The sequence below is a fragment of the Protopterus annectens genome, chromosome 7.part1 (assembly GCF_019279795.1).
Source record: "Protopterus annectens isolate FY-2018-M chromosome 7.part1, PAN1.0, whole genome shotgun sequence".
NCBI lineage: Eukaryota > Metazoa > Chordata > Ceratodontiformes > Protopteridae > Protopterus > Protopterus annectens.
The window spans coordinates 194,223,183-194,241,046 of NC_056740.1; the positions used below are offsets into that span (position 1 = coordinate 194,223,183).

Sequence of the window (17,864 nt, forward strand, 5' to 3'; positions counted from 1 at the left end):
CATGGTAAAAGAACTGTGCCTGTGGCCTGTACACATGTACAGATATCAGTTTGTTCAGCATTTGGGTTACGACAGTTATGACATTTTTTCACATTTTGGTAAATAACTTTGCTAGGGAAGTTGCCAATGCGTTGATACCTCATTTTGAAGACAGTATCAGTATTTACAACATGGTAAAAAAACTGTGTCTGTATGCTGCACACATGTACAGATATCACAGCTTGTTTAGGACTTATGTTATGGAAATTATAATTTTTTTTTCATATTTTGGTAAATAATTTTGCTAGGGAGCATGTAACTGTGTTAAGTAATATCTCATTTTGAAGACAGTATCAGTATGTACAACATGATAAAAGAACCATGTCTGTATGCTGTACACATGTACAGATATCACACTTTATTTAGGACTAGGGGTATGGAAATTATTTTTTTTTCATATTTTACTGAATACCTTTGCTAAGGAAAGCGGTTAACATGCTAAGTAATAGCTCATTTTGAAGACAGTATCAGTACGTAAAACATGGTAAAACAACTGGGTCTGTATGCTGTACACATTTTCAGATATCACAGTTTGTTTAGTATTCAGGTTATGAAAATTATGATTTTTTTTCATATTTTGGTAAATAACTTTGCTAGGGAGCATGTAATTGTGTTAAGTAATATCTCATTTTGAAGAAAGTATTAGTACGTACAACATGAAGAAAGAACTGTGTCTGTATGCTGTACACATGTACAGAAATCACAGTTTATTTAGGACTAGAGGTATAGAAATTATGATATTTTTTCATATTTTACTGAATACCTTTGCTAACGAAAGATGTCAACATGCTAAGCAATAGCTCATTTTGAAGACAGTATCACGGTAAAACAACTGGGTCTATATGCTGTATATATATATATATATATATATATATATACACAGATATCACAGTTTGTTTAGTATTCAGGTTATGAAAATTATGATTTTTTTTTCATATTTTAGAAAATAACTGCTAGGGAGCATGTAATTGTGCCAAATCATACCTCATTTTGAAGGCAGTTAGTCCTTACAACATGATAAAAAAACTGTGTCTGCATGCTGTACATATTTACAGATATCACAGTTTGTTTAGTCTTGTAGGTTTATGAAAATTATACATTTGCAATATTTCTGATTATTATGCCCAAATCTTTGCCAGGAAGCAGGGTGATAACACAAATGATGCATCATTTTGAAGATGGCATTGAGCCACACAACTTGTACACTGATATGTAGTCTCGGTCTGTTACAAGTGATGAGATATTATGCTTTATTTATCAGTTATGAGAAATACAATATTAATCATATTCCTGTGAATATCCGAGTAAAGGAGCATCACATAGTAATGTTTAAGGTATCATTTTAAAGCGGACATTCATACAAACAAATTATTTACAAATTGCATGGGTCTACATGCTACATTCACCAAGATAGTGATTTATAATATGCATAATATAATTCCTTGGCAAATATTTAATAATGGCTTAGATATGCACTAGCAACATTTACACTGCTGAAAAGGTCAGTGTCTGCTGAACAACTTTATCATTTACATTTTTAGTCTAGCTCTTACGGTTAAAGACTTATGAACATTTGTTTTCTGTATGGTATTACAGATGGATTATCTGAAAATGAACTCAGGCTGCACTGTTGTTCCTATGGTAGAAGTAAGCAGGCAGCTTTTTCTGACCTGCTCTGGAGTGAATGAGTTAATGTTATTTAGTACATGCAGATAAATTTCAGCTGGTCATCAATAATGACCCCAAGTAGTTTGGTATGGTATTCCGCTGTGATGGGTGTGTTATTGTGGGAAGTGATAGAGAATGAATGTTTCAGATGGTTCATTGTTTTGGGGACAAAGAGTAACAGTTTAGTCTTCTTTGGGTTTAAGATAAGATGGCTTTGGTTGACCCAGTTTTTAAAAGACAAGAAGGATTTCTGAGTTGTAGTATGGAGCTCGGGGAGGGTATCAGCTATGTTGATGACTGTGGAGTCATCAGTATATTGTACCAGTTATAACTGTGGAGTGCAAATAGATAAATGATTGGTAAAAGTATTAAATAGTGGTCCCAAAATTGAACCTTGGGGTACTCTCATCTTTATAGGGAGTTCAGGGGAGATAGCAGAGAGACATTTAACAGATTGGAAACAATTGCGGAGGTAACTAGAGAATCAGGAGAGAGTTGGGGTTTGCAGGTTAAGTTCAGAGAGTTTAACTAGGAGGAGGGGGTGAGAGATGGTGTCAAATGCTTTTGAAAGGTCAGGAAAGAAGCAAGAGATTAATTTATTCTGGTGTCTGGCTTGTGTAATGGTGTTGATGAAGGAGATGAGAGCAGTAGGGGTACTATGACCAGAGTGAAAGCCATGCTGGGTGGGGGGGATTAAGTTCTCTTGTAAGAGGTATTGTAGAAGTTGTTTGTGTACACATTTTTCCAAGATCTTAGAGAGAGGTGATAGAATTGCAATGGGCCTTACGTTGGATAGTACAACTGCCTCCTTTATGGATGGGTAGGGTGTGGAACATTTTCTAAAAATAGCAGGGACTTTGGCTTCAGTAATGGATCAGTTGATGAGAATAGAGATGGGTAGGGCTATGGAGTTGGCAGCTATCTGGCGAAAGAGTTGAGGGAGACCATCTGTTAAGGGAGAGCAAGGTTTAACTTTAAGTAACATGGATTTTATGTATCTGATGGATACAGTTTTAGGCAGAAGGCTGAGGAGATGTTAGAGGGTATAGGAGTGTCAGTAGGTGAGGTAGTATTGGAGTTTGGATGGTTGGTTAGTTTGCTAATGGAATCTATAACATAGGAGTTAAAATTTGTAGTGGTTTGGAGGGGAGTATTTGTGGAGCTAGGATGGGAAGAGGAGAGGTTTCCTGGATGAAGGATTTGGTTAATAATATGCCAGAATTTCTTAGGGTTATATTGTTGTATTTTAGGGGGATTTGAGTAATAATTTCTCTTGTCATTGGTAATGAATTTCTTTGTAAGGTTGCGGAGATGTCTATACTGTTGTAGGTAAAGAGGGAGTTTGGTTTTAGTCTACGGCTTCCAGATTTTGTCCCTCTGAGCCATTAGGGAGCAGGTAGAGTGTGTTAGTCAAAGGGATACAGCTGATTTTATTCTGACATTGCGTATGGGAGCTAGGGATTTAAGTATGTCAAGGAATACTAAATTCCATAACAGCTTCATCAAGGGGCAACTGGCTGAGGAAGGACCAGCTGATAGCGGAGAGTTGGTTGTTTGGTTCATTAGGGTCAACTTTTTTTAATTTACAACATGCTTTGATCTTATGATGTTTGCAGATGTTTGGGGTAAAACGGAGGACTTTGGTAGGCATACCTCTCAACCTGGAAACATCAAAAATCTGGACAAGGCCCATGAAAAATAGGTACACATCTGTACGCTGATTAACATAAAATTTGCATACAGAATTACGTAACCCTGCCCAGTCCAATGAAATTGTGGGATATCAACTTTCAAATGCAAACTGAACAACAGTCAACCAAAATATGGCACCAGAGTCTTGCTGCAGCCATTCCAATGTCCATTACCTGGTTATTTCACCCCATTTACCATAAACATTAACGTACATACTGCTTTACTTCTACAATGATTATTTGGATTTTATTTTTTACATTTTATAGCACACTGCACAAACACTAATGGACATCAGCTAAACAAAGCAATACTGTCTCACAATGAAAACAGACTTAGCATTAAAACTTCTCTGCCCTTGAAACTCACATTCATTGAAACAGCATTGGAACCCACCTGGCCATACCACATCCAAAGAAAATGCATCTGGCCAGTGGTGGATAAAGATTATCTCTGGGCTGTTTCCAAATCATAACCCCCTTGCACACTGAACAAGAACCATACACGTGTTCTCTGATACACTTTCCTGACTTTATTAAATTATATTCCTTGTATAATACAGCAGACTTGTTAGACTTAGAGTGCATTTTAAATTGATTGAACATTTTCCAGGAGGCAATGAAACAAATTGGATGAACCAATAATGACAAAACTGCCCAATTCAGAACATTTCCATCATAAAATTCTACTTACACACACACATATATATATATATATATATATATATATATATATATATTATTCATATATAAAGAGACAGAAAAAATATATAGACACACAATAAATAGATCATAATTATGATTTTCTGTGCCTGAATTTGGGTTAATGATATTTTTTCCTCTTTCCACTTAGAACAAATGTCCTTGTGTATGTCATTTTCTCACATCTGTTGTATTTGTAGCTACACCCTTGACTTGTTACACCCACCCCCTTTAAAAGTACAACAACACAGAACAATTTTGGCAATGCATCTACATACTGTGGGAGTAGAACCCACAGCCTTCTGCATCAAATGCAATTATTTAGCCTATTATGCTATTAACAATGCAAGCAGGCTCAGCATAAGCAACACTAAACTTCTCTTCCCCTGAAGCTCTCAGCTCCTTGTAAAATCCACTCGACACTCAACTGTATCTCTCAACTTTGCAGCACAAGAAATCTGGAAAAATACAAGATTTATTGGGGGAAGCAAAAGCCCAAAAACCAGGGAAACATTTGAAACATTGCTTGTATAATTTTGGAAGGTTGCTAGAATAAAATGTTGTGTTACCACCATGTGTTTCACTGCCAACTTTGCCAAGTCTTGAACCCAGGACCCTGTGCACTACAATCAGAGCAACATACCACTATGCCAAATCAGCAGTTTCCTGAATGATAGGAAGACTGAAACAAATGGCTATCATTTAGTGACTTCAGTTCTCACTTCTCACCATAGCTCTCAACCTCTTAGCACAAAAATAACTGGACAAAGCCAATAATGGGGGAATACAGCCCCAAAAATAGGGACAAATTTCTAATACTAAGAGCCATAGTTAAGTCTCCAAATGATGTGGACATCCTACAGAAGGGCCTCGCTGAGACAGGTGCCTGGTGTCAGAGCCATAGCCTCAAGCTCAATGCCAAAAAGTGCAGTGTCATCCCATTTCGTAAAAACTCTGTACCCATGAACTACCACATAGGCAGCAATCTACTTAACACCGAATGTGTGATAAGAGACCTTGGGACCCAGGTGGACAGTAGTCTCTCCATTGATAGTCACATCACCACAGTAGTCAGGAATTCCTTCTACATGGCACACGTCATCATAAAACCTTCTACATGGCACACCTCATCATAAAAGGTTTCTCATCCAGGAAAAAAGAAGTCATTGTTCCTCTCTACTCGACATTCATTAGACTCATTATAAAGTACAACGCCCCTTTTGGAATGTACCTCACAAGATATCTGCAGCAGCTGGAAAGGCCACAGAAGTACCTCACAAAGAGGATTACTGGCCGCAAACAAATGCCCTACACTGACAGTCTCAAAAAACTCCAGCTTTACTCCGTAGCATATCGCCTACTCTGAGGTGATCTCTGCCTAACATACAAAGCTATGTCAAACCCAGAGTTGTTGGGCATGCTACACAAAGAAATCCCAATCACTCTGAGCTACATGCTCTAGGGACCTAAACCTTGTCACCACAATAAACAGGACATGCTGGAGGGATAGATTCCTGTCCCAGAGACTTCCCACACTCTGGAACAGGCTACCCATCTATGTCAAGCAAAGTTCTTCATTAGCACTCTTCAAGAAAAATCTTGATGAGTGGATGGGAAATAGGAAATACACCTGGGGGATCACTTCTGTGTCTCTGCTCGACAGTGGCACAGGAAAATAACTTTCTTGGGTGGCGTAAGCCAGGGAACCTTGTTGTTGGCTAGGCTTACGTATGCCCTTGGGCCGATAGACTAGTACCTACCTATGAACCTATGAAGCTATGAATACTGATCTTATAAACTTGAAAATTGGTAGAATAAAAGTTTTTGTGTTAACATTTATTTTCTGAAGAATATGAAGTCTGAAATTCACATGACTGTCATTATGTAGTGAATTCAATCCTTCACTGATTTGCCACAAAAATGCAGAAAAAAACACTCATTTTATGAGGGACAGAACAAAAATATGAGGCAGAAGATCTGGAAGATTTTCACATGTGGTGGTGGTTAGGGACTTTGGGATCTTGTTACATGTATACAGGGTATGGGCCTACCTCACACACACACACACACACACACACACACACACACACGCACACACGCACACACGCACACAGGCACACAGGCACACACACGCACACACACAGCTATTCCCCAGAACGGCAAACAAAAATACAGCCGGCATAAAACAACATGCTCTCTCGGCTGCTAAACAGTCTCAGAAGCGTGGCTGCTACTAATGGAAAAAGTCTCTTAGCATAATAAGTCTCAGTGCAAAAATACATCTGCAGGATGTTTATTCCATTGCAGTCCCAACATCTGCAAAGCACGATTATTCCTCTGTTTCCGTTTCTGTTTCCATTGCAGCCGGAAATGCACGTACGTGAGCTGCTGGCTGGCAGGCTGTTTCACGGAGCTGATGTAATCATGCACATGATGACGTCAGCTCAAACAGCCGAGAAAAAAAAAAATTAAACTAAAAAGCTGGGAAATTTGGAAATTAAGGGGTGCCACTCGGGAATCATGGCACCCCATTATTTGGACCCCAAAACTCGGTAAAAAAACAAGTAATTCGGTACGGTTGGGAGGTATGTTGGTAGGGCAGTGGTCACTAAGGGTGTCGGGTAGGGTTTGGAGGAGTGGAGATAACTAGAGCCGTTAGAGGGAGGTGGTCAGTGTAAATGATAGCAACACCGCCTACGGTTTTTTGCTTCGATCTAGCCTTAGAATGTTGTAGCCGGGGGGGGGTCTTTGAATGGAGGTGTGGGGTTTTCACCAAGTTTCACAAAGGGCTATGATGTCAGGCAAGTGTAGAGTTATCCAAGAATGGAATTCAGTAGTTTTGTTCATTATGATTCTCAAGTTAATGGAATATAGAGAGATGTGTTTTAGTGGGTTATCGGAGTGGGGAACAATGGATTGTATGGTGGTATCATAGACTTGTTAATACAGTTTGATTATTGTTATAGAAATGTAAAGTTGCTTATGTCACAAGTGATAATTCAGTAAAGGTGTTTAAAAAGTGACCATAAGTGTACAATATGTCTACTACATACCCATTTACTTACCAGATTAACTGATAACATTAACTTACAATTTAGCAGTTAAACTACATATTAACTTTCTTCAACTTATCAACTGAAAAAGAAATCTAAATGACTCAAGAACTACTCGAGTGAAAAATGAAGTCAATTGACTGCTTAAAGAGTGATACAAACTGAAGGCAGAAGGAAATAACTGCTTGTGTATGATTCCTGCATCAGCTGCCAATGAAGGTGCAGAAGAGTGAGAGCGGCATTACCAAGAAAAGAAGGACTTTCAACTGTTGGAAAAATTGCGGCTAAAGCATAAATGATGTCAGTATGATCAAGTCCATTTGTTATTCTGATGCAAAAGTTCACTACAAGTTAATCCATAATGAAGAGGGTTACTACTAATTCTAGCAAATATGAGTTTGTCAGTATGATCGATACCTTCATTAAGATAATGGGTGGATCGTTCTGTAGACCTGTGGATAGCTAGTGAATTCACGACACATCAATAGCATGACTGGAAGATAATAACTGTGGCTGACGGATACAGCAAAAAGTAAACACAAAGAAATGAACTTGCACTAAAACAATAAGCTTTTCCAGTTCTTTGCAGAACACAAAAAAATATAAGATAAACCACATCTCTGATAAAACAACAACAAAAAATGTGCTATAAGGGAAAACAGACAAAACAGTCTTTCTGAGTTGAGAAAAATCTTTACTGGTGTCTCCTGGTACCTCGACTTATGCCTTCAAGGGACACCAGTAAAGATTTTTCGCAACTCAGAAAGGCTCTTTTGTCTGTTTTCCCACAAACCACATCTCTGTTAGAAACCAAACTTACCTTACTACATTTGGATTATCTAAAAATTCAAACTTTTTCAGAAGTGCTACCTCTCGAATAAGTGAACCAGGAACTCCATCTTCACTTGAACAGACATTCACTTTCTTCAGGGCTACAAATCTCCCTTCATTCTTTAAATCACGAGCTTTGAATACTTTACCATAGGCACCTTCTCCAATCTCTGCCAGTGGCTCATAGCCCCATGCGGAACACCAAAGATCCATTAAAACGCAAAACTCTTAGAAAACTGACGTGCAATAAAACCTGAAAATAAAAACTAAGAAGAAAATTTAAGAATTAAAAAAAAATGAATGTTGTGCACCCACTATCCACTATACAGTTAAATTGTTTAACATTCAGAAGTGTTCAAATTCAATAATCAGTGTCACAAAACAGCCCTCTGATTTCACAACAGAAATTGTGTTCTGTTTATTTGGATATTTTAAATAACTAAAAGCTCAGCATTTGAAATAGGACTTAAATCTACCACACCTTTCAAAATGCCACATTAAAAGTTTTATGTCAGCCACAGAACTAAAATCAAAGGTTTTTCTACATGCGTTTTACTGCGCACACACACTTTACATAAATGCCCCCATTCTACCCTTGCCTCAGACCCATGACTGCCTTGCAGCTTGAACTCTTTTGTCTATCTACCAGACTTGTCTAATTCTAGACTTCCTTAGCCTACTATACCTGCCCTCTGACGTAGTACACCTAATGCATATATTACATTTTTTTGAAGAGCATTGTTCTATCAGTCCAGCCATCCATCCATCCATTCATCCATAACCCCTTTTCTCTATTTTTGCACATGGAGTCAGGGTGTCACTTCAACAGTGATAATCATCTAATGCCATGTTTAACTCTGCTGGGAGGGCTAACCCTGCAGTGGTTAGTCTTCCACACCATACACTCACATGCACACTTACACCTATAGCTAATTTAGAGAATCCAACCTACCTACCGCATGTCTTTGGAATGCATGAGGAAACTAGAGCACCAGGAGAAAACTCTCATTAAGAGAAGGACATGCAGACTCCGCACAGAGGGCACTCCAGTGGAAAACTGAAAGGCGATAATGACACACACTGCCACCTTATATGCATTTATATTATTACATTACTGTAGTCTACTTTACATGTCATGTACTTATTCTTCTGCTATTAACCCAACGTTTTGTCTGCTGCAAGTACTAATACTTTACATTACATTACTTTATACTGTGTTTGTCAACTAGGTACAGCTAAAATGGTCCTCCAAGAATTTAGTTCGCCATCCCAGTCATCAAACAATAAATAAAAAATAAAAAAAATCCCTCTGCTCTATTACAGTAATTTAAAGTATTCATAATACTGGCATTGGATTAGAAAATAATAGGGTACCATATGACTGCCTTGCTGCAGCAGTTAAGATGATGATTAGTAACATTGATGTCACAGATCTGATAGCACACCCACAGCTTCAGTGGAAGATGTTAGCCTGCTGGCATTGAAGCAGGGTGCGTGTCTGAACTTTTAGTTATGTACTCACCATAACTTCAGATGTTTGGGATCCAACTCGCCTACATTCTGAATGATGGGTTCGGAGCCGATCCCTCGGCTCCGACTCGGCACGCTTATGCCAAAGAGCGAAGTCTCTTACTGGCTGAGCTTACCATATCCCAGGATGCACCACTACCAGTCCCCCAGATCTAGTTTGTCCGCATACATGCACACATGCATACCCTGCTTATATAACATCGTCAGATGAAACAAGATAAAACAGTAGAACTCAAAACCGTTCAATCTCTTCTGATCTCCAAGGCAGGGGGAAGGAGGGTGGGTATTAGGAATGTAGGCGAGATGGATCCCAAACATCTGAAGTTATGGTGAGTACATAACTAAAAGATGTTATGTGATCCTATCTCGCCTACATTCTGAATGATGGGACAGCGTCCCTAGCACCTGAATCCTGGGTGGCTCACTGGAAAACACTCCTGAGTACCGTGGAACCAAATGAAGCTCGTCCTCTAGATGCCACATCCAATTTGTAGTGGGAAATGAAAGTGTGCGGATTGGACCAAGTAGCCGCAGCACAGATTTCCGATATAGCGAGCTTGGAATGAAAAGCTATAGAAGTAGCCATAGCTCTGGTAGAATGAGCCTTGATAGATGTTGTAAGTTGCTTATTCGAAGAAGAATAAGCCTGAGTTATGCAATCTCTGATCCATTTTGAGATAGTAGCTTTTGTGATGGTTTGGCCCAGTTTATTATCTGAGAAGGACACAAACAACTGGTCTGACTTACGAAGTTGCTGAGTCCTGTCTAAATAGAAGCGTAATTGCCTGTGAACATCCAATTTATGAAGAGTGTATTCTGCTTCATTGGAGAATTTTGGGAAGAAAACCGGTAGCTCTAGAGATTGTTGGAGGCAGAAACTAGAACAGACCTTTGGGACAAAGGATGGATTAGGCCTAAGTGATACTCTATCCTTGTGGAAAATCAAGTACGGTGGCTTAATAGACAGGGCTTGAAGCTCTGAAACTCTTCTTGCCAAGTAATTGCAACTAAGAAGGCAGTTTTCCAAGACAGATATTTTAACTCGCATGTAGCAGCCGGTTCAAAAGGGGAGATGTTAATGCGAAGCACCAAATCAAGATCCCACGGAGGTGCAGGATGAAAAATTGGTGGTCTTAATAGGCTCGCACCTTTAATGAAAGTTTTGCATAGTCTGCTGCTCATCAAAGGAGGATCCATGGATTCGTGGAATTTAGAGATAGCCGCTAGTTGGACTTTAATAGTTGAGACAGAAGATCCCTGATTAAACAGGGATGTTAAAATTTCAAGACCTCTGGGACAGGAGCAGTGATAGGGTCTAAGCCCTTGAGTTGAGCCCAGATAGCAAACCTCTTCCACTTACTAAGGTACAATTTGTTAGTGGTGGGTTTGTGGTGCGAAGATAAAATGTGAAGAACTTCCGGGCCGGGTGTGTGCGCTCTAACTAAAGTCGGCAGGGGAGGAGCCAAGCTGTCAATTTCAAAGATTGAAGGGACTGATGTCAAGTCCCGACTGATGGATTAGCAAGTCCGGAATCAGGTCTAAAGTCCACGGATCGTCCACTGCATGCTTCTTCAGGTAGGGAAACCATACCTGACGAGGCCAGTACGGGCAATCAGTATCATTGAAGACCCCAGTTGAGAGGCTTTTGAATAACTCTGGGAAGAAGCGGAATTGGAGGAAAGGCATAAAGTAGCCCTGTTGGCCAAGGTTGTGCTAGAGCATCCATGGCTGGTACTCCCTGATGTGGGATCAAGGAGAAGAACCTTTGGCACTTGGTGTTTAATGGAGTTGCAAATAGGTGCAGCACGTCTCCCATCTCCTGAAAACCTGAGCTGCTACTGTGTGGTTTAGAGACCACTCGTGAGGAGAGAGAATTGTCCTGCTCAATTTGTCTGCCAATATATTTGACTTTCCGGGATGTGGGTCGCTACCAAGAAGCGGTTGGTAGCTACAGCCCATTCCCACACTCTCATGGCCTCTCTGCAAAGGGGGTATGATCTGGTCCCTCCTTGTTTGTTCAGATACCAAACCACCGACATGTTGTCTGTGTGGATGGCGATGATGCCCTGAGGAAGAAACTTGTGTAAGGCTTGTAGGGATAGAAGTACAGCCCTCATCTCCAACACATTGATGTGGAGAAGAGCTTCGTCTGGAAGCCAGGAGCCCTGAACTAGCCTGCCCAGACAATGCCCCCCCCACCCTATCTGGGAGGCATCTGTCATCAGGGTAACCACTGGAGAGGGAAGAACAAAGGGGTTTCCTTGATCCAAATTGGATGTCTGAAGCCACCAGCGAAGGTCCCTTTGCATATATCCGTAATCATGATGTGATGATTGAGGGAAGATCCTGAAAGGACCATTGCGTTGACAATAGCCACTGAAGAATCCTCATGTGCAATCTTGCCAGAGGGACTAAAAGAACCGTGGCAGACATTGAGCCTAGAACTTGTAGAACCATCCTGGCTGGGGCTTTGGATCTCGAGATCAGAGCTTGAACTTGGCCCTGTAAAGTTTGGATCCTTTCGGCAGGAAGAAAGACGCGCATCAATCTTGAGTCTATCTCTGCTCCTATGAACTTTATGCGTTGAGAGGGCAGCAAGACAGACTTTGACCAATTGAATGTAATCCCCAGGGTAACACCCAGGGAGATAGTGGCTTTGAGGTTGTCCATTAGTAGATGCCTGGTGGTGGCAGTCAGGAGCCAGTCGTCCAGATAGGGAAACACTTGGAATCCAAGACTTCTCTGGTAATGACTGACTCCCAGGCTGAAGCGCAGATACCTTCTGGACGCCTGATGTATCGGTATGTGATAATAGGCGTCCTTGAGGTCTATGGAGCACATCCAAACATCCTTCTCCAACAATGGGAGAATGGATTGTAACGTGACCATTCGGAATTTGGATTTCGTGACGGATTGGTTCAGTCTGCTGAGATCCAATATTGGTCTCAGGTCCCCTGTCTTTTTTGGCACTAAAAAGAACCTGGAGTAATTTCCTGATCCGATCTGGTCTGTGGGGACCGGTTGGATGACTCCTTTTTCTAGCAGCTTTAAAGCTTCTGCGGCTGCCATTTCCCTTTGACTGGGTGGTGGGTCCGGGATTCTTTTGGTGTAACCTCCGGCAATGATCCGAAGCACCCATCTGTCCTGAGTGATTGACTCCCAGGCTTTTAGGTGCTTGGCAAAACGACACCCGACTGGCTCCGGAGCAGCACAGCCGGGCAATCCCTCATGACGTGTGGGAGGCTGAAGAGCCACGAAAGGACTCGCGGTCTCCAGAATTGCGGGGCCCTCTGCCGCCTCTGGGACGGCGTCTCCCTGAAAAATTTCCCCGTCCTCTGCCTCTGGAAGGGGATTCTTCCTGCTGTTGGGAGAAAAACTTACGGGATTTGCGGAACCACATTTTCCCCCCTCCTTTAGCCTTGGGGTAAGGCCGAAAGGGAGTGGAATAACGGGCACCTACGGCAGATAAAGTTTTTCCCTCTTGCTCACAGCGGGTAAGGGTGTCTTTAACCTTGGGTCCAAACAAGGAGGACCCATCAAAGGGAGCGTCGGCGAAGGAAGACTTGAAGGCCTCCGCAAACTGACACAAACGGAGCCAGGCTTGTCTCCGTGAGAGCCACGCCTGTGCCTGCCGCTCTACCCGCCCCTTCGGCCGCATAGGAAATGAGCCTCATGGACGAGTTAGAAATTGACGTAAGGATAGCCAACTGAGAGCTAACTGACTGGGCTAGCTGCTCAGGTAGGTTACCCGAGAGGGAATCTGACAACTCCTTGACCAGATCCCTCTGAAGCCTGGTAAAATGTGCCAAATAATTCAGAGACCTTAAAGTAAAGGCTGCTGAAGTCAGGGTGCGCTTCCCGTACCTGTCCATACTCCTAGACTCCTTATTAGGAGGATGGATGGACGTTGAAGCCTCTGCCACGTCCTGTTGTGTAGCAGATGCCACCACCATGGCATCTACAGCCACGCCTTTAGTGAGGAACTCCTTCTCGGGGGGAGCAGACAAAAATTTATTTGGACGAGAAGGGACTGGTTCCACGGTATCTGGATGTTCCCACGCCCTTCGACAAACTAAATCCAGAAGCTCGTCGAAGGGCGGAGACACCCAGGAGGCGGAGGGCTGAGCCCCAAAGGCCTTGAGGAGCACTGACTCGTCAGTAGAGGGGGGTTTGGATATCCAGCCGCCTCGTTGTTTGAGGATCTCTAAGATGTCTGCAAAGGAGACATCATCCGAGGACGACTTCGGGACCCCTCTGCATCATCCAGATCAGTGTCTGAAGTAATAGACTCGGGGGAGTCCACGTGCTTCCTCTTGCACGATCTCTTCCTTGGGGGTTCCTCCGAAGAAAGCTCAGAAGAACCCTCAGGAGGAGGGAACCCCACTGGGGTAACCTCAGGCCCGGGGCTCCGCTGACTACGGACAGGGAACTGCCAAAGACCCAGTCTCCACGCCTAGGGAAGGTGCCGGTAAAGCCGGGAGATGGCGAAGAGGACTTGGCCAAGGCACTCCTCATGGCTCTGAAAGCCGGACCCCAGAATCCTGGGAGTGTCCGGTCCCGAGCCGTGATAGTCGACGGAAGACCCAGCCGAAGCACCGAGGGAGGCTCGGAACCGAAAGCATAGGTCCCGAAACATCACCCCGGGTCCAGCCGAAGGCGTCCAGCGTACCAAACTCGGACCCGAAGGCCGGGTTGGAGTAAGGGTCGGAGCCGACCCTGAGATCTCCATCGGCTCCAACAGCACCTGCTCCGGCGGAGCGAAGCAGTCGGAGGAGGAATGGCAATGGGGTGGGCCAAGGTCATCGGCTCCGAAGCCAACTGGGTCGGAACCGAAACAAATTTTGGAAGACTGGGGACTGGAACAGTCTTTGGAGCACCCTGTCTATATCAGAATCTGACATCCTCGAAGACCGAGAGGAAACAGAACGGGTCCGAGAAGGCCTCTCCAACGGCCCCAAAGGGCTAGGGGACCGGCTCCGAGGCGACTCGATGAGTATCGGCGCCGAGGAATACACACACCAGTTTCCATCAGTGCCGAGGTGGACTTGGGCGCCGAGGAGGAAGTGTCTGAGCGGGCAACCTTTGTCGGCTCCGAGAGCAGTGGAGCCGACGAAGATGACCCGCCTCTCGATGCCCCAGCTATCGGCTCCGAAGCCAGAGGAGTCGATACTGGTGGCATCGAGGCAGACCGTTCCGACCTCGGCTCAAGTCCTGGGAGCCGAAGGAGAGGCCTGCCTTTGTTTCTTAGCGACCGGACCCGACGGACTGGTCGGAGCCGACGCCCTTTTCGGAGAAGGAGAGGATGCCAAAGCTTCTTCGAAAGAAGGTTTAATTAATCCCTTAAGAATTAATTTATTTTTCCTCTCCTGGAGGACCCTTGAGGAAAAAGCGTGACATACACTACATGATTCCTGTAAATGCTTTGCCCCTAAGCAATACACACATAGCGAGTGATCGTCCGTGATGGACATTTTGAAGCTACATTTTACACATTTCTTGAAGCCCGAAGGCCTGGGATTCTGAGACATTATGGAAATTTTCAAAGGTAACTGAAAGAACACTGGTAATACACCTAGAGTAGGCTTACAGTTATCACTGCAATACTGTGAGTTAGTCAAACACAGCACAAACTCTGTAATATAATAATTTCTCTCCGTTAGTTCTTATTTAAGAAGAGAAAAGTAAATGATTCAAAACAGAACCGAAGTCACCTACAAACAAAAAGACCGGAAAGGCCTTTCCAGACAAGAGGTACTCCTAGTCACTCACAACACAAGAATTCACCAAGTGAATTTTGTCAAACACACTCAAAACACAAGAATAGCTGTTAAAACAGCTTTTTGTAGAAAAAGAAGAAAAACCTGACAGAAAAACTAGTGAAATAATCACTACTTAACTCAGCCAGCTCGAGACCACGTCTTCACTTGTTAGCGGCAAACGAGATCTGGGGGACTGGTAGTGGTGCATCCTGGGATATGGTAAGCTCAGCCAGTAAGAGACTTCGCTCTTTGGCATAAGCGTGCCGAGTCGGAGCCGAGGGATCGGCTCCGAACCCATCATTCAGAATGTAGGCGAGATAGGATCACATAACATTCATTGTTTACCCAAGTTTATTCAACTAGTAGTTTAAGTGCTGCAGGGAAACCCAGGGAAGAAATGACTGACTGACACATGGCCAGTTCACTTTCATTATAGGTAAGATGGAGACAGGGCGCCTCACAGTTTCACTTTCTACCACAGGTCAGAAATCAGTGTCAGGCAATAGGGTCAAAGGTGTTCACAAGGGTGCCAAAAGCAATCCTATGTAGAAGGAGTGTACATATAGGAAAGTTTGGGAAAACATTTTATAATGGCATGTTGCATGCACAAATGGTAAAATGTTATGGCTCATAAAAAAATCTATATCAGCGTGTTATACAACAGTTATCCCAGCATTCACCAACTCTTACTAAATTCAACCTCTTTAAGATGACTACAGTAACATTATTCTTCTCTGAAAGGGTGGGGGCTTTCATCCCAAGGGTGATGCGAGTATTAATAGCCAGTGTAGCACATGGATCAACATACAGATGGTCACAGACTTCAAAGATGGCTGCACACTGATCTTCAGGTTGTACAGTTCTCTTTTTTTGATTTCTTAAAATGTTTTGAGTTTCTAATACCATGACGCAAATGGACCTCATTCTTGAGTCAGGGTAAGATTAAAGTTCATGAAATTAATATTGCTTCAGTCTTTGATATTTGCCAAGAGTGATCTTCTCATCACCTGATTGTACATAGAATTGTTTCCTTCTGCAGTATATAGGATTACATGTACTGGTAACATATTTAACTACACTTGAAAATTCTGTTTTAATTAGTTCTATAATCTTTTCCTTTTCTATTAGTTGCTCCTAATACTACTGAAACTATCTGGGTCTCTCTCATCCACACTGAACTAGTTTTTGCTTGCAAGTCCTGGTACTTTGCAACTTTGTCTCGCTCAATACACAACACATTATGAAAACTGAGTATAACTGTTTCAATGATTAACTCTACTTTTGTCTTGGGCTACAATATCAAATGCTTCTCAGGTATTTCTGTTATTACATTGTCTGCACAATCCCTAATCCAAAAAAATTTCCGCACTGTTGTGCCTTTCAACATTTAGACCTTCAGACATAAATGTATCACAGTCAGCAGTGAGTTGTGCATTTATTTACCTGAGTTCTGCTTTACAAAACCAAAATGTGTCTGTTTCTCCCACTGTTTCAAAAGACTTTGCAAACCAACATGCGCATGGCCCAAAATCTTGGGCTGCCAATATTAGCCTTTCATCTTTTGGTTTCAATTCACCTGTCCTTAACCTTCCTACATCAAATCCTGGTCAACATGTGGTTGTTCTAGATTTCCAAGATGGCTGCACACTGATCAACAACTTAATTTGAGCTCTCCCAGCTTGAATGAAATTCAGCAGCTGTCTAGTAAGTACACTGCCTGGATGCCAGCAAAGAAGAAACTTAGAGAACCTAAAAGAAAATCAAACCAGAAAAGGTGAAGAAAAAACAACGGCTGGAAAGAATCTTGCAGCTGTTCAGCAAAAAGCAGTTTAAGAGAAGGCTTCCAGTAACTTAGAGGAAAAAATAAATCAAATGTATTTAGAGATGATTAAAATAAATGAAACACTGAAGAAGTATATCAACTAAAATAAAAAGGGATGGAAAATAGAAGAAGCTTCAACTTGCTATTCAGATGAACTGATAAAAATGCAAAAATCACAGTATGAAATGACGACTAGACTGGCTGAGTATAAGACTTCTAAATAAAAGCTTTTTCAAATAATGGCAAGAGTTAGAAGACAGAGCGGGCGTGAAAACCTGAGATTTTCTGCTGTTACCAGAGAAACTGGAAAGAACAGACTGTATTACTTTTATGACAATAAATAAAAATACAAATAAACAACTGGACTGGTATTCCACAGCAAGACTTGTTAATTATTTTTTTTTTAACCAGGAAAGTCCGAGTGGGCAATACCCATTTTCAGCGGAGACCCAGGAAGAAAAGCTCCATTTGTTCAGATTGCATTATACTTCATTCCAGTTAAACACAAAGTAGTTACATTTTTATTTACATTTATACACATGCAATAGTTATATTTATACATTGTACGATTTTACAGACGTAGAAGTTACTAAAGAGAAAGCCCACATGCAACTTAGTGAATTGTACAGGTAGTTATATATAAAAATTGTTTTGGCATTTCAGTAAGAGGTTAAGAGTATTCTGTTTAAGGAGATAATTTGGAAAGTATTGTACAGTGAGCACAAAGTCTTAGCCTGGTGGCAAGCATGTGCAGGACCAGGAATGGTTAAGA

General features: G+C 42.1%; 1 protein-coding gene across 1 annotated transcript in view; it reads right to left on the reverse strand.

Moving 5' to 3' along the window:
* The window catches only part of LOC122807685 (cyclin-dependent kinase 6-like), a 262,411-nt gene extending 254,169 nt beyond the window's left edge, over positions 1–8,242 (reverse strand). Inside the window, exon 1 of the mRNA XM_044078637.1 lies at positions 7,971–8,242. Coding sequence (XP_043934572.1) covers positions 7,971–8,194 — 224 coding nt within the window. The 5' untranslated portion in view covers positions 8,195–8,242. The remainder of the gene's footprint in view (positions 1–7,970) is intronic.
* Positions 8,243–17,864: the final 9,622 nt, after the last annotated feature.